The 22,494-nt window shown below is 40.8% G+C and overlaps 1 protein-coding gene across 1 annotated transcript; it reads left to right on the forward strand.

Moving 5' to 3' along the window:
* Positions 1 to 17,810: 17,810 nt before the first annotated feature.
* LOC122647758 lies at positions 17,811 to 19,611 on the forward strand (the record flags this gene model as incomplete). Its single annotated transcript, XM_043841082.1, has 3 exons — positions 17,811 to 18,192; positions 18,387 to 18,947; positions 19,096 to 19,611. Coding segments are annotated over exons 1-3 (1,459 nt in total), but the record flags the coding sequence as incomplete, so codon positions are not given.
* Between the last annotated feature and the right edge of the window lie 2,883 nt (positions 19,612 to 22,494).

The following is a 22,494-nucleotide window of genomic DNA, read 5'->3' on the forward strand; positions in this document are numbered from 1 at the left end:
GGTTGTGTCCTTCGAATCTTTTGTTTAAACCTGATCAGGTGGGTCTTTTGGGGTTATTTGGGGGCATTTTTGCACTTTTTTAGGCTTGGGACTTTCTAAAAAGTGTCTTTATCTCGTATTAGATGTGTGGATTTGATGTTGAGGGTCTTGCCCTTCGAACCGATACCAATTTTGGCATATGTTCATTTTCGGTTTCAACCTGACCGGGTGGCTCGTTTGGGCTTATTTGGGGGCATTTCTGCACTTTTTTGTGTTTAGGATTTTCTAAAAAGTGGCCTTATCTCTTATTAGACGTATGGATGCGATGTTGAGGATCGTGACCTTCGAATCAACACCTATTTCGGCATGTGTTCATTTACGGTTTAAACCTGATCGGGATGGTCGTTTTGGGTTATTTGGTGGCATTTATCTACTTTTTTGGGTTTGGTATTTTCCAGAAAGTGTCCTTATCTCTTATTAGACGTTTGGATGAAATGTTGAGGGTTGTGACCATCAAATTGATACCAATTTTGGCATATGTTCATTTTCAGTTTAAGCCAGACCGGGTGGGTCGTTTGGGGTTATTTTGGGCATTTCTGTACTTTTTTGGGCTTGGGATTTTCTAAAAAGTGTCCTTATCTCTTATTAGACGTGTGGATGCGATGTTGAGGGTTGTGACCATCGAATCCATACTTATTTCGGAAAATGTTCATTTTCGGTTTAAAGTATACCTGGTGGGTCATTTGGGGTTATTTGGGGGCATTTCTGTGCTTTTTTGGGTTTAGGATTTTTAAAAAATTGTCCTTAGGACTAATTAGATGTGTGCAGGCGATGTTGAGGGTCGTGACCTTCGAATCGATACCTATTTTGACATATGTTCTTTTCGATTTAAACCAGACCGGGTGGGTCGTTTGGGGTTATTTGGCTGCATTTTTGTACTTTTTTTGGATTTGGTATTTTTTAAAAAGGGTCCTTATCTCTTATTAGACGTGTGGATCCGATGTTGAGGGTCGTGATCTTCGAACTGATACCTATTTCTACATATGTTCATTTTCGTTATAAACCAGACCGGGTGGGTCGTTTGTGGTTATTTTGCGACATTTTTGTACTTTTTTGGGTTCGGTATTTTTAAAAAGTTTCCTTATGTCTTATTAGACGTGTGGATACGATGTTGAGGGTTGTGACCTTTGAATCGATACCTATTTCGGCATATGTTCATTTTTAGTTTAAACCAGACCGGGTGGGTCATTTGGGGTTATTTGGGGGCATTTCTGCACTTTTTTGGGCATGGGATTTTCTAAAAAGTGTCATTATCTCTTATTAGACGTGTAGATGCGATGTAGAGGGTCGTGACCTACGAATCAATACCTATTTCGGCGTATGTTAATTTTTTATTTAAGCCAGACCGGGTGGGTCGTTTGGGGTTATTTGGCGGCAATTTTGTACTTTCTTTGGGTTTGGTATTTTCTAAAAAGTGTCCTTATCTCTTATTAGACGTGTGGATGCATGTTGAGGGTCGTGACCTTCGGATCGATACCTATTTCGACATATGTTAAATTTTGGTTTAACCAGACCGGGTGTGTTGTTTGGGGTTATTAGGCGGCATTTCTTTACTTGTAAGGGTTTGGTATTTTCTAAAAAGTGTCCTTATCTCTTATTAGATGTGTGGATATGATGTTGAGGGTTTTGACCTTCGAATCGCTACCTATTTCGGCATATGTTTAGTTTTTGTTTAAATCAGACCGGGTGGGTCGTTTGGGGTTATTTTGGGGCATTTTTGCACTTTTTTGGGTTTGAGATTTTCTAAAAAGTGTCCTTATCTCTTATTAGGTGTGTGGATGCGTTGTTGAGGATCATGACATTCAAATCAACACCTATTTTGGCATATGTTCATTTTCGGTTTGAACCAGATCGAGATGGTTGTTTTAGGTTATTTGGTGGCATTTATGTGCCTTTTTGGATTTGGTATTTTATAAAAAGTGTCCTTATCTCTTATTAGACGGGTGGATGCGATGTTGAGGGTCGTGACCTTCGAATCCATACATATTTCGGCATATGTTCATTTTCGATTTAAAGCAGACCGGGTGGGTCATTTGGGGTTATTTGGGAGCATTTCTGTACTTTTTTGGGTTTAGGATTTTCTAGAAAGTGTCCTTGGACTAATTAGATGTGTGGATGCGATGTTGAGGGTCGTGACCTTCGAATCGATACCTATTTCGACATATGTTCATTTTCGATTTAAACCAGACAGGGTGGGTTGTTTGGGGTTATTTGGCGGGATTTCTATACTTTTTTTGGGTTTGGTATTTTCTAAAAAGTGTCCTTATCTCTTATTAGACGTGTGGATGCGATGTTGAGGGTCGTGACCTTCGAATTGATACTTATTTTGACATATGTTCATTTTCGATACGAACCAGACCAGGTGGGTCGTTTACGGTTATTTTGCGGCATTTCTTTACTTTTTTGGGTTTGGTATTTTCTAAAAAGTGTCCTTATCTCTTATTAGACGTGTGGATGCGATGTTGAGGGTCGTGACCTTCGAACTGATACTTATTTCGACATATAATCATTTTTTATACGAACCAGGCCGGGTGGGTCGTTTGCGGTTATTTTACGGCATTTCTTTACTTTTTTGGGTTTCGTATTTTCTAAAAAGTGTCCTTATCTCTTATTAGACATGTGGATTCGATGTTGAGGGTTGTGATCTTCGAACCGATACATATTTCAAAATATATTCATTTTCGGTTTAAACCAAACCAGGTGGGTTGTTTGGGGGTTTTTTGGCGGTGTTTCTGTACATTTTTTGGTTTGGTAATTTCTAAAAAGTGTCCTTATCTCTTATTAAAAGAGTGGATACGATGTTGAGGGTTGTGACCTTCGAATCGATACCTATTTCAGCATATGTTCATTTTCTGTTTAAACCAGACCGGGAGGGTCATTTGGGGTTATTTGGGAACATTTTTTTACTTTTCTGGGCTTGGGCTTTTCTAGAAAGTGTCCTTATCTCTTATTAGACGTGTGGAGGTGATGTTGAGGGTTGTGACTTTTGAATCGACACCTATTTCGACATATGTTCATTTTCGATTTAAACCTGACTAGGTGGGTCGTTCAGGGTTATTTGGGGGCATTTATGTACTTTTTTGGGTTTGGTATTTTCTAAAAGGTGTCCTGAGCACTTATTAGACGTGTGGATGTGATGTTGAGGATCGTGGCGTTCAAATCGATGCTTATTTTGACATATGTTCAATTTCGATGTAAACTAGACCGGGTGGGTCGTTTGGGGTTATTTGGCCGCATTTTTGTACTTTTACGGTTTGGTATTTTCTAAAAAGTGTCCCTATCTCTAATTAGACGTGTTGATGCAATGTTGTGGGTCGTGACCTTCGAAAGTGTCTTTGGGACTAATTAGATATGTGGATGCGATGTTGAGGGTCGTGACCTACGAATCGATACCTATTTCGACGTATGATCATTTTCGGTTTAAACCAAATCGGGTAGGTCGTTTGCGGTTATTCGGTGGCATTTCTGTACTTTTTTGGGTTTGGTATTTTTGAAATAGTGTCCTTATCTCTTATTAGACGTGTGGATACGATGCTGTGGGTGAAACCCGACCGTGTGGGTGGTTTGGGGTGATTTGGCAGCAGTTCTATACTTCTTTGGGTTTTATATTTTCTAAAAAGTGTCCGTATCTCTTTATGAGACGTGTGGATGCGATGTTAAGGGTTGTGACCTTCGAATCGATACCTATTTCAGCATATGTTCATTTTTGGTTTAAACCCGACTGGGTGGGTCGTTTGGGGTTATTTGGGGGCATTTTTGTACTTTTTCGGGTTTAGGATTTTCTAAAAAGTGTCCTTAGGACTAATTAGACGTGTGGATGCGATGTTGAGGGTCGTGACCTTCAAATCGAAACCTATTTTGACATATTTTCATTTTCGGTTTAAACCAGACAAGGTGGGTCGTTTGGGGTTATTTGGCGGCATTTCTGTACTTTTTTTGGGTTTAGTATTTTCTAAAAAGTGTCCTTATCTCTTATTAGACATGTGGATGTGATGGTGAGGGTCGTGACCTTCGAACTGATACCTATTTTGACATTTGTTCATTTTCGGTATGAACCAAACCGGGTGGGTCGTTTGCTCGTATTTTGCAGCATTTCTATACATTTTTTGGTTTGGTATATTCTAAAAAGTGTCCTTATCTCTTATTAGACGTGTGGATTCGATGTTGAGGGTTGTGATCTTCGAACCGATACCTATTTCGACTTATATTCATTTTAGGTTCAAACCAAACCGGTTGGGTCGTTTGAGGTTTTTTGGTGGCGTTTTTGTACATTTTTGAATTTGGTATTTTCTAAAAAGTGTACTTATCTCTTATTAGAAGATTGGATGCGAGGTTGAGGGTCTTGACCTTCGAATCGTTACCTATTTTGGCATATGTTCATTTTCGATTTAAACCAGACCGGGTGGGTCGTTTGGGGTTATTTGGCGGCATTTCTGTACTTTTTTGGGTTTGGGATTTTTTAAAAAGTGTCCTTATCTCTTATTAGATGTGTGGATGCGATGTTGAGGGTTGTGTCCTTCGAATCTTTTGTTTAAACCCGATCAGGTGGGTCTTTTGGTGTTATTTGGGGGCATTTCTGCAATTTTTTAGGCTTGGGACTTTCGAAAAAGTGTCCTTATCTCGTATTAGACGTGTGGATGCGATGTTGAGGGTCTTGACCTTCGGACCGATACCAATTTCGGCATATGTTCATTTTCGGTTTCAACCTGACCGGGTGGCTCGTTTGGGCTTATTTGGGGGCATTTCTGTACTTTTTTGTGTTTAGGATTTTCTAAAAAGTGGCCTTATCTCTTATTAGATATGCGGATGCAATGTTGAGGATCGTGACCTTCGAATCAACACCTATTCCGGCATATGTTCATTTTCGGTTTAAACCAGACCGGGATGGTCGTTTTGGGTTATTTGGTGGCATTTATCTACTTTTTTGGGTTTTGTATTTTCCAGAAAGTGTCCTTATCTCTTATTAGACGTTTGGATGAAATGTTGAGGGTCGTGGCCATCAAATCGATACCAATTTCGGCATATGTTCATTTTCGATTTAAGCCAGACCGGGGGGTCGTTTGGGGTTATTTTGGGGCATTTCTGTACTTTTTTGATCTTGGGATTTTCTAAAAAGTGTCCTTATCTCTTATTAGACGTGTGAATGCGATGTTGAGGGTCGTGACCATCGAATCCATACCTATTTCGGCAAATGTTCATTTTCGGTTTAAAGTAGACCTGGTGGGTCATTTGGGGTTATTTGGGGGCATTTCTGTGCTTTTTTGGGTTAAGAATTTTCAAGAAATTGTCCTTAGGACTAATTAGACGTGTGCATGCGATGTTGAGGGTCGTGACCTTCGAATCGATACCTATTTTGACATATGTTCTTTTCGATTTAAACCAGACCGGGTGGATCGTTTGGGGTTATTTGGCTGCATTTTTGTACTTTTTTTGGATTTGGTATTTTCTAAAAAGGGTCCTTATCTCTTATTAGACGTGTGGATCCGATGTTGAGGGTCATGACCTTCGAACTGATACCTATTTTGACATATGTTCATTTTCGGTATAAACCAGACCGGGTGGGTCGTTTGTGGTTATTTTGCGACATTTTTGTACTTTTTTGGGTTCGGTATTTTTAAAAAATTTCCTTATCTCTTATTAGACGTGTGGATACGATGTTGAGGGTTGTGACCTTCGAATCAATACCTATTTCGGCATATGTTCATTTTTAGTTTAGACCGGACCGGGTGGGTAGTTTGGGGTAATTTGGGGGCATTTCTGCACTTTTTTGGGCATGGGATTTTCTAAAAAGTGTCCTTATCTCTTATTAGACGAGTAGATGCGATGTTGATGGCCGTGACCTTCGAATCGATACCTATTTCGGCATATGTTTATTTTTTGTTTGAGCCAGACCGGGAGGGTCATTTGGGGTTATTTGGGGGCATTTCTGAACTTTTTTGGGATTGAGATTTTCTAAAAAGTGTCCTTATCTCTTATTAGATGTGTGGATGCGATGTAGAGGGTCGTGACCTACGAATCAATACCTATTTTGGCATATGTTAATTTTTGGTTTAAGCCAGACCGGGTATCGATTCGATGGTCATGACCCTCAACATCGCATCCACACTTCTAAAAAGTGATAAGGATACTTTTTTGAAAATAGCAAACCCAAAAAACTACAGAATTGCAGCAAAATAACCCCGACCGACCCACCCAGTCGGGCTTTTAACCGAAAATGAACATATGTAAAAATAGGTATCAATTCGAAGGTCAAGACCCTCAAAATCGTATCCACACCTCTAATTAGTGATAAGGACACTTTTTAGAAAATTTTAAATTCAAAAAAGTACAGAAATGCCGCCAAATAAACCCCAAACGACTCACACGGTCGGGTTTAAACCGAAAATGAACATATGCCAAAATAGGTATCAATTCGAAGGTCACGACCCTCAACATCACATCCACACGTCTAATAAGAGACAAGGACACTTTTTAGGAAATACCAACCCCAAAAAAGTACTGAAATGCCGACAAATAACCCCGAATGTCCCACCCGGCCAGGTTTAATCTGAAAATGAAAATATGTTGAAATAGGTATCGATTCGAAGGTCACGACCCTCAACATCGTATCCACACATCTAATTAGTGATAATGACACTTTTTAGAAAATCCTAATCCCAAAAAAGTAAAAAAATGCCCCAAAGTAACCTAAAACGACCCACCCGATCTGGTTTAAACCGAAAATGAACATATACCAAAATAGGTATCGATTCGAAGTTCAAAGCCCTCAACATCGCATCCATACGTCTAATAACAGATAAGAACCCTTTTTAGAAAATACCAAACCCAAAAAAGTACAGAAATGCCCCCAAATTACCCTAAATGACCCACCCGGTCTAGTTTAAACCGTAAATGAACATATGTCGAAAGAGGTATCGATTCAAAGGTCACGACCCTCACCATCGCATCCACATGTATAATAAGAGTTAAGGACACATTTTAGAACATCCCAAGCCCAAAAAAGTACAGAAATGCCCCAAAAGAACCCCAAATGACCCACTCGGTTTGGTTTAAACCGTAAAATGAACTTATGTTGAAATAGGTATCGATTCAAAGGTCACAACACTCAACATCGCATCCACACGTCTAATAAGAGATAAGGACACTTTTTAGAAAATACCAAACCCAAAAAAGTATAGAAATGCCCCCAAATACCCCAAACGACCCACTCGGTCTGGTCTAAACCAAAAATTAACATATGCCAAAATAGGTATCGATACGAAAACCCCTAATGGCCTATTCAGAAGGACCTTATTGTTTGGAAGAAAACCCCTAATGACCTATTCAGTACCAAATCGGCCTGGGATCTGATAAGGAGTGCTGCAAAGGTGGATTGGTTCAAACTTGTTTGGTTCCCTGGGTATCTTCCTAGACATTCTTGTACTACCTGGAGGTGTCTTAAGAGGGGTCGCCCAACCAAGGACCAACTTATCAATAGAAACATCTTGGTTGGGCAGAATTGTGTTCTTTGTTGGGGGGGGGGGGCGGGATTGGAGAGTCACTCCCACCTGTTCTTTGATTGTCCCTTTTCCAATTCTATTTGGAATAGAGTTAGCTCTCTTTGTTCTCCAAGTGGGAAGGGGCCTTCTGCCCTAACTGATGTGGTTAATTGGCTCTCCTTTGTGGTGTGCACCAATGACAAGTTAGATGTAATTCCTAATCTGGCTTTTTGTGCTTCAGTTTACCATATTTGGTGGGAAAGAAATCAGCGTCTCTTTAGCAATACTTCAAGGACCTTTGACAGAATTTTCCAAGATATAAAGTTCGATGTTGTCACCAAAGGTTCTTGCCCCCCTGTTGTGGCTGCCAGTAACTCAAGGAATCAGTTTTTGGTTGAGAAGTGGGGGATTCAAGTTAATTGGACTGTTTTGGTTCCTAAAGCTTGTTCTTGGTTTACTCCTTCAGCCCATATGGTAGCGCTCCATTGTGATGGATCTTTGAGTGTGGACAGAGCTGCATATGGAGGAATTATTCGTCATGCCACTGGAGATCCTATTCTGGCCTATGTGGGTAAAGGGGTGGAGACTTCAGTGCTTAGCATGAAGTTATTAGCTATTCACAGAGGGGTGGCCTAGTGCTTGGAGAGGGATCTTCAAAGTGTTTCGATTAGATCTGATTCGAAGTTGGCAGTGGATATCATTACTGGTGCGGTCAGCTGCCTTTGGAGCGTGTATGTTTTGAAGTGCCAGATTAGCTCTCTCCTGATCCAGCTGGCAAATTTTGTTGTCTCCATCGACAGTGGGGATGGGGAAACTATTATTTATCCCCTGGTTTCTTGAAGACCTGATGAGGCTGATTCACGATGATACTGATAGGAAGACCTACTTTAGGATTCCGTGATTGGGGTGGGTCTTGGCTTTTCTTTGTATTTCCGAGGGGTCTGTCCTCGGGGGGTGTGGGGCCTCTTCCACTCCCTATGGCTGCCTTCCTTTGTATCTTCTTTTTTCGTTCTATACACTCACATATTAGCTATCAGAAAAAAGATATCGATACGAAGGTCAAGACCCTCAACATCGCATCCACAAGTCTAATATGATATAAGGACACTTTTTAGAAAATACCAAACCCAAAATGTACAGAAATGCCGCCAAATAACCTCAAACGACCACCCAGTCTAGTTTAAACAGAAAATGAACATACGTCGAAATACGTATCGATTCGAAGGTCACGACCCTCAACATCGCATCCACATGTCTAACAAGAGATAAGGACACTTTGTAGAAATCCCAAGCCAAAAAAAGTACAGAAATGCCCCCAAATAACCCCAAACGACCTACCCGGTCTGGTTTAAACCGAAAATGAACATATGCCGAAATAGGTATCGATTCGAAGGTCCCGACCCTCAACATCGGATCCAACCGTCTAATAAGAGAGGACACCTTTTAGAAAATCCCAAGCGCAAAAAAGTACAGAAATTTCCCCAAATAACCCCAAACGACCCACCCGGTCTGGTTTAAACCAAAAATGAACATATGCCAAAATAGGTATCGATTCGAAAGTCACGACCCTCAACATCGCATCTGCACATCTAATAAGAGATAAGGACACTTTTTGGAGAATCCCAAACCCAAAAAGGTACAGAAATGCCCCCAAATTACCCCAAACGACCCACCCAACCTGGTTTAAATAAAAAATGAACATATGCCGAAATAGGTATCGATTCGAAGGTCACGATCCTCAACATCGGATTCACACGTCTAATAAGAGATAAGGACACTTTTAAAAAAATACCAAACCAAAAATGTAAAGAAATGCACCCAAATAACCCTAAACGACCCACTCGGTCTGGATTAAATTGATATGTCGAAATAGGTATCGATTCGAAGGTCACGATCCTCAACATCGCATCCACACTTCTAATAAGAGATCAAGAAACTTTTTAGAAAATCCCAGGCCCAAAAAAGCGCATAAATGCCCTCAAATAACCCCAAACGACCCACCCGATCTGGTTTAAACAAAAAATGAACAAAAGTTGGAATAGGTATCGATTCGAAGGTCATGACACTCCACATCGCATCCGCATGTCTAATAAAAGATAAGGACACTTTATAAAAAATCCCAAGCCCAAAAAAGTACAGAAATGCCCCCAAATAACCCCAAGTGACACACCCGGTCTGGGTTAAATAAAAAATGAACCAATGTCGAAATCGGTTTCAATTCGAAGGTCACGACCCAAAACATCACATTCACACGTCTAATAAGAGATAAGGACACTTTTTAGAAAATACCAAAACCAAAAAAGTACAGAAATGCCCCCAAATGACCCACCCGGTCTGCTTTAAACCGAAAATGAAGATATGCCGAAATAGGTATCGATTAATAGGTCACGACCCTCAACATCGTATCCACACATCTAAAAAGAGATAAGGACACTTTTTAGAAAATACCAAACCCAAAAAAGTAAAGAAATGCCGTAAAATTACCGCAAATGACCCACCCGGTCGGGTTTAAACCGAAAATGAACATATGTCGAAATAGGTATCAATTCGAAGGTCACGATGCTCAACATCGCATCCACATGTCTAATTAGTGATAAGGACACTGTTTAGAAAATCCTAAACCCAAAAAAGTACAGAAATGCACCCAAATAACCCCAAATGACCCACCCAGTCTCGTTTAACCCGAAAATGAACATATGCCGAAAGAGGTAACGATCCGAAGGTCACGACCCTCAACATCGCATCAACACGTCTATTAAGGGATAAGGTAACTTTTTAGAGAATAGCAAACCCAAAAAAGTACAAAAATGCCGCCAAATAACCCCAAACGACCCACCCGGTCTGGTTTAAACCTAAAATGAACATATGTCGAAATAGGTATCGATTCGACGGTCACGACCCTCAACATCGAATCCACACATCTAATTAATGATAAGGACGCTTTTCAGAAAATCTTAAACCCAAAAAAGTACAGAAATGCCCCCAAATAACCCCAAACGGCACATCCGGTCTAGTTTAACCAAAAAAGGAACATATGCCGAAATAGGTATCGATTCGATGGTCACGACCCTCAATATTGCGTCCACACATCTAATAAGAGATAAGGACACTTTTTAGAAAATTGCAAACCTAAAAAAGTACAAAAATGCTGCCAAATAACCCCAAACGACCCATCTGGTCTGGTTTAAACCGAAAATGAACATATGTCCAAATAGGTATCGATTCGAAGGTCACGACCCCAACATCGCATCCACACGTCTAATTAGGGATAAGGACACTTTTTAGAAAATCTTAAACCCAAAAAAGTACTGAAATGCCGCCAAATAACCCCGAACAACCCACCCGATCTGGTTTAAACTGAAAATGAACATATGCCGAAATAGGTATCGATTCGAAAATCACGACCCTCAACATCACATCCACAAGTCTAATAAGTGATAGAGACACTTTTTAGAAAATACCAAACCCAAAAAAGTACAGAAATGCCCCCAAATAACCACAAATGACCCACTCGGTCTGGTTTAAACCAAAAATGAACATATGTCGAAATAGGTATCGATTTCAAGGTCACGATGCTCAACATCGCATCCACACGTCTAATAAGAGATACGGACAACTTTTAGAAAATCCTAAACCCAAAAAAGTATAGAAATGCCTCCAAATAACCCCAATTGATCCACCTGGTCTGGTTTAAACAGAAAATGAACATATATCGAAATAGGTATCGATTCGAAGGTCACGACCCTCAACATCGCATCCACACATCCAATTAGTGATAAGGACACTTTTTAGAAAATCCTAAACCCAAACAAGAACAGGAATGCCCCCAAATAACCCCAAACGACCCATCTGGTCTGGTTTAACCTGAAAATGAACATGTGCCAAAATAGGTATCGATTCGAAGGTCACGAACCTCAACATCGCATCCACACGTCTAATTAATGATAAGGACACTTTTTAGAAAATTTTAAACCCAAAGAAGTATAGAAATGCCGCCAAATAACCCCAAATGGCTCACCCAGTCGGGTTTAAACAAAAAATGAACATATGCCGAAATACGTATCAATTCGAAGGTCACGACCCTCAACATCACATACACATGTCTAATAAGAGATAATGACACTTTTTAAAAAATACCAAACCCAAAAAGGTACTGAAATGCAGACAAATAACCTTGAACGACCCATTTGGCCTGGTTTAAACCGAAAATGAACATATGTTGAAATAGGTATCAATTCGAAGGTCACGACCCTCAACATCGTATCCACACATCTAATTAGTGATAAGGACACTTTTTAGAAAATCCTAATCCAAAAAAAGTACAGAAATGCCCCCAAATAACCTAAAACAACCCTCCCAGACTGGTTTAAACCAAAAACGAACATGTGCCAAAACAGGCATCGATTCGAAGGTCACAACCCTCAACATCGCATCCACACGTCTAATAAGAGATAAGAATACTTTGTATAAAATACCAAACCCAAAAAAGTACACAAATGCCCCCAAATAACCCTAAACAACCCACCCGGTCTAGTTTAAATCGTAAATGAACATATGTCAGAATAGGTATAGATTCGAAGGTCACAACCCTCACCATTGCATCCACACGTCTAATAAGAGATAAAGACACTTTTTAGAAAATCCCAAGCCCAAAAGAGTACAGAAATGCCCACAAATAACACCAAACGACCCACTCGGTTTGGTTTAAACCGTAAAATGAACATATGTCGAAATAGATATCGATTCGATGGTTACAACCCTCAACATCGCATCCACAAGTCTAATAAGAGATAATGACACTTCTTAGAAAATACTAAACCAAAAAAATACAAAAAAGCCCCCAAATAACCCAAACGACCCACTCGGTCCGGTTTAAATAAAAAATGAACATATGAGGAAATAGGTATCGATACGAAGGTCAAGACCCTCAACATCACATCCACAAGTCTAATAAGAGATAAGGACACTTTTTTGAAAATACCAAACCCAAAAATGTATAGAAATTCCGCCAAATAACCTCAAACAACCCACCCGCTCTTATTTAAATAAAAAATGAACATATGTCAAAATAGGTATCGATTCAAAGGTCACGACCCTCAACATCACATCCACATGTCTAATTAGTCCTAAGGACACTTTATAGAAAATCCTAAACCCATAAAAGTACAGAAATGCCCCCAAATAACCCCAAACGACCCATTCGGTTTGGTTTAAACTGAACATGAACATATACCGAAATAGGTATCGATTCGAAGGTCACGTCCCTCAACATCGAATCCACACGTCCAATAAGAGATAAGGACACTTTTAAAAAATACCAAACCCAAAAAAGTATAAAAAAAGTCCCCAAATAACCCTAAATGACCCACCTGATCTGGTTTAAACCGAAAATGAACATATGTCGAAATAGGTATCGATTCGAAGGTCACGATCTTCAACATCGCATCCACACGTCTAATAAGAGATAAGGACACTTTTTAGAAAAACCCAAGACCAAAAAAGTATAGAAATGCCCCAAAATAATCCCCAAACGACCCACCTGGTTTGGTTTAAATCGGAAATGAACATATGCTGAAATAGGTATCGATTCGAAGGTCACGACCCTCGACTTCGTATCCACACGTCTAATAAAAGATAAGGAGACATTTTAGAAAATACCAAACCAAAAAAAGTACAGAAATGCCCACAAATAACCTCAAACAACCCACCCAGTCTGGTTTAAATCGAAAATGAACCTATGTCGAAATAGGTATCGATTTGAAGGTCATGACCCTCAACATCGTATTCACAGGTCTAATAAGACATAAGGACACTTTTTAGAAAATACCAAACCCAAAAAAGTACAGAAATGCCCCCAAATAACCCTAAATGACCCACCCAGTCTGGTTTAAATCGAAAATGAACATATGCCGAAATAGGTATCGATTCGGAAGTCATGACCCTCAACATCGCATCCACAAGTCTAATAAGTGATAGAGACACTTTTTAGAAAATACCAAACCCAAAAAAGTACAGAAATGCCCCCAAATAACCACAAATGACCCACTCGGTCTGGTTTAAACCAAAAATGAACATATGTCGAAATAGGTATCGATTTCAAGGTCACGATGCTCAACATCGCATCCACACGTCTAATTAGTGATAAGGACACTTTTTCAAAAATCGTAAACCCAAAAATGAACAGAAATGCCCCAATAATCCCCGAACAACCCACCCGGACTGGTTGAAATCGAAACTGAACATATGTCGAAATAGGCATCGATTCGAAGGTCACGATCCTCAACATCGCATCCACACGTCTAATAAGAGATAACGACACTTTTTAGAAAATACCAAACCCAAAAAAGTACAGAAATGCACCCAAATAACCCCAAACGACCCACCCAGTCAGATTTAACCCAAAAATGGACAAATGCCGAAATAGGTATCGATTCGAAGGTCATGACCCTTAACATCGCGTCCACACATCTAATAAGAGATAAGGACACTTTTTTAGAAAATACCGAACCTAAAAAAGTACTGAAATGCCAAAAAATAACCTCAAACGACTTACCCGATCTCGTGTAAATACAAAATGAACATATGCCAAAATAGGTATCGATTCAAAGGTCAAAACTCTCAACATCGCATCCACACATCTAATAAGAGATAAGAACACTTTTTGGAAAATACCAAACCCAAAAAAGTACAGAAATGCCACCAAATAACCCTAAACGACCCACCCGATCTGGTTTAAACTGAAAATGAACATATGTCGAAATAGGTATCGATTCGAAGGTCACAACCCTCACCATCACATCCACACGTCAAATAAGAGATAATGACACTTTTTAGAAAATCCCAAGCCCAAAAAAGTACAGAAATGCCCCCAAATAACCTCAAATGGCCTACTCGGTCTGGTTTAAACCAAAAATGAACATATGTCGAAATAGGTATCGATTTGAAGGTCACGATCCTCCACATCGCATCCACACGTGTAATTAGTCCTTAGGACAGTTTCTAGAAAATCCTAAACCCAAAAGAGTACAGAAATGCTCCCAAATTACCCCAAACGACCCACCCAGTCTGGTTTAAACCGAAAATGAATATACGTCGAAATAGGTATCGATTCGAAGGTCAGGACCCTCAACATCGCATCCACACATCTAATAACAGATAAGGACACTTTTTAGAAAATACCAAACCCAAAAAAGTATAGAAAAGCCCCCAAATAACCCTAAACAACCCACCCAGTTTGGTTTAAACCGAAAAGGAACATATGGCAAAACAGGTATCGATTCGAAGCTCCCGATCCCCAACATCGCATCCACACGTCTAATAAGAGATAAGGACATTTTTTTGAAACGCCCAAGCCCAAAAATGTATAAAAATGCCCCCAAATAACCCCAAACGACCCACCTGGTCTGGTTTAAATCGAAAATGAACATATGCCGAAATAGGTATCGATTCGAAGGTCACGACCCACAACATCATATCCACACGTCTAATAAGGGATAAGGAGACATTTTAGAAAATACCAAACCAAAAAAAGCACAGAAATGCCAACAAATTACCGCAAACGACCCACCCAGTCTGGTTTAAACCAAAAATGAACCTATGTCAAAATAGGCATCGGTTTGAGGGTCACGACCCTCAACATCGCATCCACACGGCTAATTAGTGATAAGGACACTTTGTCAAAAATCCTAAACCAAAAAAAATATAGAAATGCCCCCAAAATCCCCGAACAACCCACCCGGTCTGGTTTAAACCGAAAATGAACATATGCCGAAATAGGTATCGATTCAAAGGTCACGATCCTCAACATCGCATCCACACCTCTAATAAGAGATAACAACACTTTTTAAAAAATACCAAACCCAAAAAAGTATAGAAATGCCCCCAAATAACCCCAAACGACCCACCCAGTCGGGTTTAACCCAAAAATGAGCATATGCCAAAATAGGTATCGATTCGAAGGTCATGACCCTCAACATTGCATCCACACACGTCTACTAAGAGATAAGGGCATTTTTTAGAAAAAACCAAACCCAAAAAAGTACTGAAATGCCGACAAATAACCCCAAACGACCCACCCAGTCTTGTTTAAACCGAAAATGAACATATGTCAAAATAGGTATCGATTCGAAGGTCACGACCCTCAACATCGCATCCACACGTCTAATTAGCGATCAGGACACTTTTTAGAAAATCCTAATCTCAAAAAAGTACAAAAATGCCCCCAAATAACCTCAAACGACCTGCCCGATCTGGTTTAAACCCAAAATGAACATATGCTTAAATAGGTATCGATTCAAAGGTCACAACCCTCAACATCGCATCCACACGTCTAATAAGTGATAAGAACACTTTTTAGAAAATACCAAACCCAAAAAAGTACATAAATGCCCCTAAATAACCTTAAACGACCCACTCGGTCTAGTTTAAACCGAAAATGAACATATGTCGAAATAGATATCGATTCGAAGGTCACGACCCTAACCATCGCATCCACACGTCTAATAAGAGATAAGGACCCTTTTTAGAAAATCCCAAGCCCAAAAAAGTACAGAAATGCCCCCAAATAACCCCAAATGACCCACTCGGTCTGGTTTAAACTGAAAATGAACATATGTCGAAATAGGTATCGATTCGAAGACCAATCTCCTCAGGCTGCACAAAAGAAAGCTTTAAACCATCACCAAGCAATGAAGAAGATGAGGAGGGATCCGGGTGAGGAGAGAGAAGCTTTGGTGATTTTGAGAGTTGGGTTCTAGGTGTTGGTTCTTGGTGATGGCCGGCTGGCCATTGGCTTTGGCAAATGGTCTTCCTCCTCCTCCCAATTCGGGAGAAGGGGAGGCAGGGAATGTTGATGCTTTTGATGGAGGTTCAGGGCAGGCTAGGGACTGTGATGTTGTGGAGGCTGGGGCGGCTACTGGTTTGGAGTTGGGTGGTTCCTCTTCGGGGGGTGGTGGTGCAAGCATTGCTTTAGGTGCTGGTACGAATGGTTTGAAGAAAGGAGTGTCCTGGGCTTCTTTTCTTCAGTCTTCTTCAAGAAACCTGAGCCATGAAGGGCTGGAACTAAGTTTTATTGAACCAGCACGCATTGATGGCATCTGTGTTGCTCAATGCTCATTGGCTGTGCTCCGGGCAGAATTATCTAAGTGGAAGAATACCCTCCTTGGTCATTTTATTGGTCGTAGACCAAGTTTTACCTATGTTAAAGAAGATTTGCTGAAACAATGGCAACTGTCCGGGCATGTTGACGTCAACCTCTTGGAGAGTGGCTTCTTTGTTTTTCGTTTTAATTTGGAGGAAGATAAAGCCAAGGTGTTAGAAGGTGGTCCTTGGAATGTGCTTGGTAGGCCTCTAATCCTTAGACCTTGGAAACCTGGTATGAAGCTCGAGAAGGTAGTTCTGTCCTCTATTCCAGTTTGGGTTTCCCTCCCTAATCTCCCCTTTCATTTCTGGAACGTGGATGCTCTGAGTTCGATAGCTAGTGTTCTTGGTAAGCCAATTGCCACTGACAAGATGACTAAGATGAAGGAAAGGCTTTCCTATGCTCGGCTGTGTGTTGAAATTGAAGCAAGCCATGATCTTCCAGATCAGGTGGCAGTCCATGATGATGAAGGTCTAGTATTTTATCAAAAAGTTAATTATGAATGGTGTCCTCCCCGCTGCAGCAGCTGCATGACTTATGGTCATTCAAATTCTCATTGTGGTGTTATCCAAGGCTCCCAAAAGGGGACCAACCGGAAAGAATGGAGGGTGAAGAATGATGGCCGTTCTCAGGTGGCCGGAGCACATGCTGGTGGTGGATCTCAGGCCAGCCACGGTGGTGATGGGGATAATTTTCAAAATTCAAATCATGGTGCTATTTTGAGAAACAAAGGTGTTGGGATTGTGCTTTCCCCTAATTACAGAGGAGCAAAATCCATGGAGATTTCCAAAACTGCCATATCTGTGGAGAAGAATGATAGATTTTCAAAAAGCATTCCTAATGTTATCCCTAAGAATCTGGCTGGGAAAGGGAAGGAGATTGTACACTCTAATGCTTTTGCATTGTTAGAAGATCTTACGGAGGAGGTTTCATATGATCCTACGGAGCTTATGCTTGATGCTGACTCATGCAATATCTTATTGGGTAAAGATCTAAATGATGGACACAATTGTAGGGATTTTACAAACAAGGAAGCTGAGGAGGTAGGTGAAATTCTGCCTAATGTAGCAGATGCAGTCCAGACCCAAGGCAGGAATGGTAGTACAGCTGTTAGGAATTGAGAAGATTTGGAGAATCCAGAAAATTCTATTAACATGTTTATTACAGCTGGTGCTTCTCCTATTCAAGCTCATGTGTTGGCCACTAAAGAAGGTATTGATGAGAGTGGAGAGAGGATAAGTGGGTCTCACATGGAGGGTAATATTACAGCTACTACAAATTTAGAAAGCAATGCGGATTGGGGTGGCGCTATTAGGGAATCTCTCCTGAAAATTCTTGATGAGGAAGGAAAAATTGATGGAGATGTCATAGGAGAGGGGGTTAAAGATGATTCTCAGTCAGCTCTTGTTCCCAAGTCAGCAAACCTCTATTCAAAAGGGAGGAAGGAATCGCCCCCTCTCCGTGGCTCAGCCAACTTTGAAAGACTAAAGAAGCAAGCTGCGGAGATTCGGTCAACCCAAGGGCAATCTGGAAAAGGTATGGGTCATTCTAATTCTGGTTCTTTTTTTGCTTTGGGCCGAGCCACGGGGAAGGGGCCTAAGTTCCAGGCCCAATGGGTTCTCTTAAACCCGAAAGAGCCCGGTGAGGCCAAGGGAGATGGACCGAGTAAGGGGGGAGTTGATGGTTCTAACCTTCAGTCTAAATGAAGTGCTTAGTCTGGAATGTCAGAGGCATGAATGCCTCAACTAAACGGCTGGGGATTAAGAAGGTGTGCAAAGATCATCAGGCTAAATTGGTTTGTCTTCTGGAAACAAAGGTTAAGGTGGATAATTGTGGTGCTATTTTTGATAATTTTATTCCAGATTGGAAGTATGTGCACAATGGTGAGATTGATAATACTATTCGGATTTGGTTGGGCTGGGATCCGAGTTGTTTTAATGTTGAAGAAATTCAAAAAACTAAGCAGTTTATTCATGCCAAGGTGTCGATTATGGGAACTACTGGCTCTTTCCTTTGCACTGTAGTGTATGCTCTCAATACTGTGGCAGGGCGGAAGGATTTGTGGGAGGATGTGGGAAGTCTTGCTAGTGCTATTGCTACTCCATGGGCTGTCTTAGGGGATTTCAATGTTATTCGGAACCATAATGAGAAAATTGGTGGGGACCCGGTTCGGTTTGAGGCTATTGATGATTTCAACACTTTTATTGAAGATTCTTGGCTGATTGACTTGAAGTGGAAAGGGGAAGCTATGACTTGGAATAACAGGCAAAGTGGTGATGCTAGAATTTGCTGTAAGCTAGACAGGGTGATGGTAAACTTGGCTTGGATGGATGTTTTCAGAACTTCAGAGGCTATTTTTCACCCTCCTGGTCTCTCTGACCACTCTCCTGTAGTAGTGGCTGTGTTAGATGAGCTTAATTTTGGCCCTAAACCTTTCAGGTTTTTTGAAGCTTGGATTGGTAGAGCTGGGTTTGATGATATGGTTCGGAAGGGCTGGGAACAGCTTGTTAGCTTGCGTCCTCAATCCCATCCTTAGGTTTGCTGCTCGGTTAAGGAATATTAAAAAAGAGCTGAAAAAGTGGAATAAAGAGTGCATTGGAGATGTTTTTGTTGCGGTAAAGGTTGCACAGGCTGAGTTGTACCAAACTCAATGCAATCTTAGGGACCACCCTGATGACCCGAATCTGGTTCTTTTGGAGACTCAAGCTAAGGTGAAGTTATGGGAAGCCTTGGTCATTGAAGAAATGTTCTTGAAGGAGAAGTCTAGGGTGAAACATATTCAGCTAGGGGATGGTAATAATAGTTTCTTTCACAAGTCCATGATTTGTAGGCAGAATAGGAAGCATATTCTCGAGATTAAAGGGGAAGGAGGTGAAATTGTTAAGGATCCTAGCCAGATCAAAGATGAAGCTGTCTCTTTCTACAAGAAGTTGTTTGGATCTGATTCAGTGGATGGTGGTTGTTTTCCCAACTCGGTCCCCTTGCAGAATGGCCTGTCCCTCTCTCAACGGGGAAGTCTTATTGGTAGGGTGTCCAATAAGGAGATTATGGAGGTTGTGTTTGCTATGAAAAATTACAAAGCTCCAGGACCGGATGGGTTTGGGGCTGCTTTTTTCAAACATTCTTGGGATGTGGTTGGTGAAGATTTGACTCTAGCAGTGAAATGGTTCTTCAGTAAGTCTTGCCTCCCTAGTTCGATTAATGCTACTTTTATTAGTCTTATTCCAAAGACGGGGGATGTCTCTTCCTTTGCTGGTTATAGGCCCATAGCCCTTTGCAATCTTTTTTATAAGATCATTACAAAAATCTTATCTAATAGATTACAAGGAGTGGTTGGGCAGGTGGTGAGTGATTCCCAGTCTGCATTTATCAACGGAAGGTCTATTGTGGACAACATCCTTGTCTGTCATGATGTGGTCCGAGGGATTGAGCAGAAAGGCACTAGTCCTACAGCAGTTTTAAAGATTGACCTTCATAAAGCTTATGACTCCCTTAGTAGGAAATTCTTGTTTGAGATGATGGAAAGAATGGGTTTCCCTCAGAAGTTCATTGGTTGGGTGAAGGCTTGTGTCGACACTCCCTGTTTTTTCATTTTATTAAATGGGAGTCCAGCTGGCTATTTTAAAGGGGGAAGGGGAATTCGGCAGGGGGACCCATGTCTCCCTATTTGTTCACTATTGCAATGGAGGGGTTTTCAGCCTTGATGAGGAAGTTGGAGGTTGAGAGTAGGATCAGTCTTCTCCCCAGATGTAAGAGCTCCCACCTCAGAACCTTATCTTTGCAGATGATTTGATGATCTTTGTGAAGGCTACCACGGACTCTATTTCGGCCTGCCTGGGGGCCTTGGATTAGTTTCATACCTACTCTGGGTTGAAGCTCAACAAGGCTAAGTCCTCTATTATTTTAGGGGGCCTTACCCACATGGCCAGACTACAACTTTTGGAATTAACGAATTTTGTGGATACCAAGTTACCTATCCGGTACCTAGGTGTTCCACTTATCTCTTCGAAGCTGGCTTTTGCAGATTGCTCCTTTATTTCAGATCGAGTGCGGAATAGGCTTGATGGTTGGAAAGCGCATCTTTTATCTTTTGCAGGGCGGTTACAACTCTTGAGCTCTGTTCTTCAAGGCTGCTACATTTATTGGTCAGGGATTTTTGGACTGCCTGGTACTCTCAAGAGAAAGCTAGAGTCCATCTTCTCCAATTTCCTTTGGTCTGGCCCGTCTCTTGAACGTAAGGTACATTATATTTCTTGGGAGAGGATTTGCAAACCTAAGGCTGAAGGGGGCCTTGGTATTAGAAGAATTTCAAATATGAATACGTGTTGGAAAACACATTCCTCCATAAACTAATTTTGATGATAACAAACATTAAGATTAATACTAATATTCCAATCTTTAAGCAAACTTCATAGTCAGACGTTGGGAGCATCAAGCATCCAGGAAAGACTTGATCAACGGAGCTCACAACAGAAGAGTTAAGGAAAAGAAGAAATTTGAAGATTGAGGAACATCTTCTAAAGGAAGCCAAGACAAAGACTCTCCAAGAAGATTCAAGTGCATTAGAACACATTTCATTACACGTACATATCACATTACACACACACTGCATTCACATGCAAGAGACCCTAGGAGGAACTCATTCCCATGCCCTAGACTCAAGAAACATGGCCATTAAAGTGTTAGACAAAAACCTATGAAGTCCCCAAGCAAGCTGGACCAAAAATCCCCTTGACGGACAATCAAAAACTAGGATAACTATCTCGTCGGTCGACCTACGGACTCGTCGGTCGACCTACGTAATATAAAAATACAGGCCTATTTCCAGTAGCGTCGGTTGCAACCGACAGATCTATCGATCGACCGACACCTGTAGGTCGATCCATAGGTCGACCGACAATCGACCTACAGCCCCAAACTTGGGCTCAACGGCTAGTTTTCAACGGCTAGATTTTTGATGGTCGACCGACAACTTTTATAGGTCGACCGACAGTCTAAAAATATGACAGTTTTATATCCGTTGGAGAACAAACAAACTCCAACTTTTGGCTTTATAAAACACATCCAAACAAGGAACAAAACACATCTTTTGATAGAAAAAGTGCATTGTACATTTGAGAAGGTACAAAAGTGAGAATTTGTCATTGAGCTAAATTATTCAATTCAAGCTTTTCAAAGAGATATTACCAAGCTCTTAACTCTCCACTCTCTCCAACTCATGCCATCAAGGAGAGTCATCTAGGAGACTCAAGGTGCATCACTCTCATTCATATCATTGAGCACCATCACTCAAAGGGTAAAAGTGTCACTACTCTTTGATAGGTATTTATACCAAACTTCTATTGTATTTATTTGTTTATGCTTTTGATTTGATAAAGCATTGTTGTATTAATCTAGACTGTACTTAGATTAGTACAAGGACCCTCTCATCCTTAAGAGATTGAAAGGATACTCTTGTCCTGGAACTAAGATTGTAAGGATCCTCTTATCCTGTTAAAAAGAGTTGTAAAGGTGTCATTTCCCCTATTGTATTGAAAGGGAAATACTAGTGGAATTCTCTCAAGGTTGAGAGGAGTGGATGTAGGCTAAGTTAGCCGAACCACTATAAATCTTGTGCCTCATTTACTTCTGCTTTTTATATTTAATATAAGTGTGCAACCAATCGAAAAAGAGGCAAAATCCACTAGTGGTAACCTATTCACCCCCCTCTAGGTTACCCAATAATTGGTATCAGAGCGGGACCTCAAAACTAAGACCATATTGTCTTTATATTGTGCTAAAAACGATCCATGGCATCATCATCATCTACACACCAAATTGAGGGGCTCAACACTTCTA

Source organism: Telopea speciosissima, unplaced genomic scaffold (genome assembly GCF_018873765.1).
Source record: "Telopea speciosissima isolate NSW1024214 ecotype Mountain lineage unplaced genomic scaffold, Tspe_v1 Tspe_v1.0142, whole genome shotgun sequence".
Taxonomy (NCBI): Eukaryota; Viridiplantae; Streptophyta; class Magnoliopsida; order Proteales; family Proteaceae; genus Telopea; species Telopea speciosissima.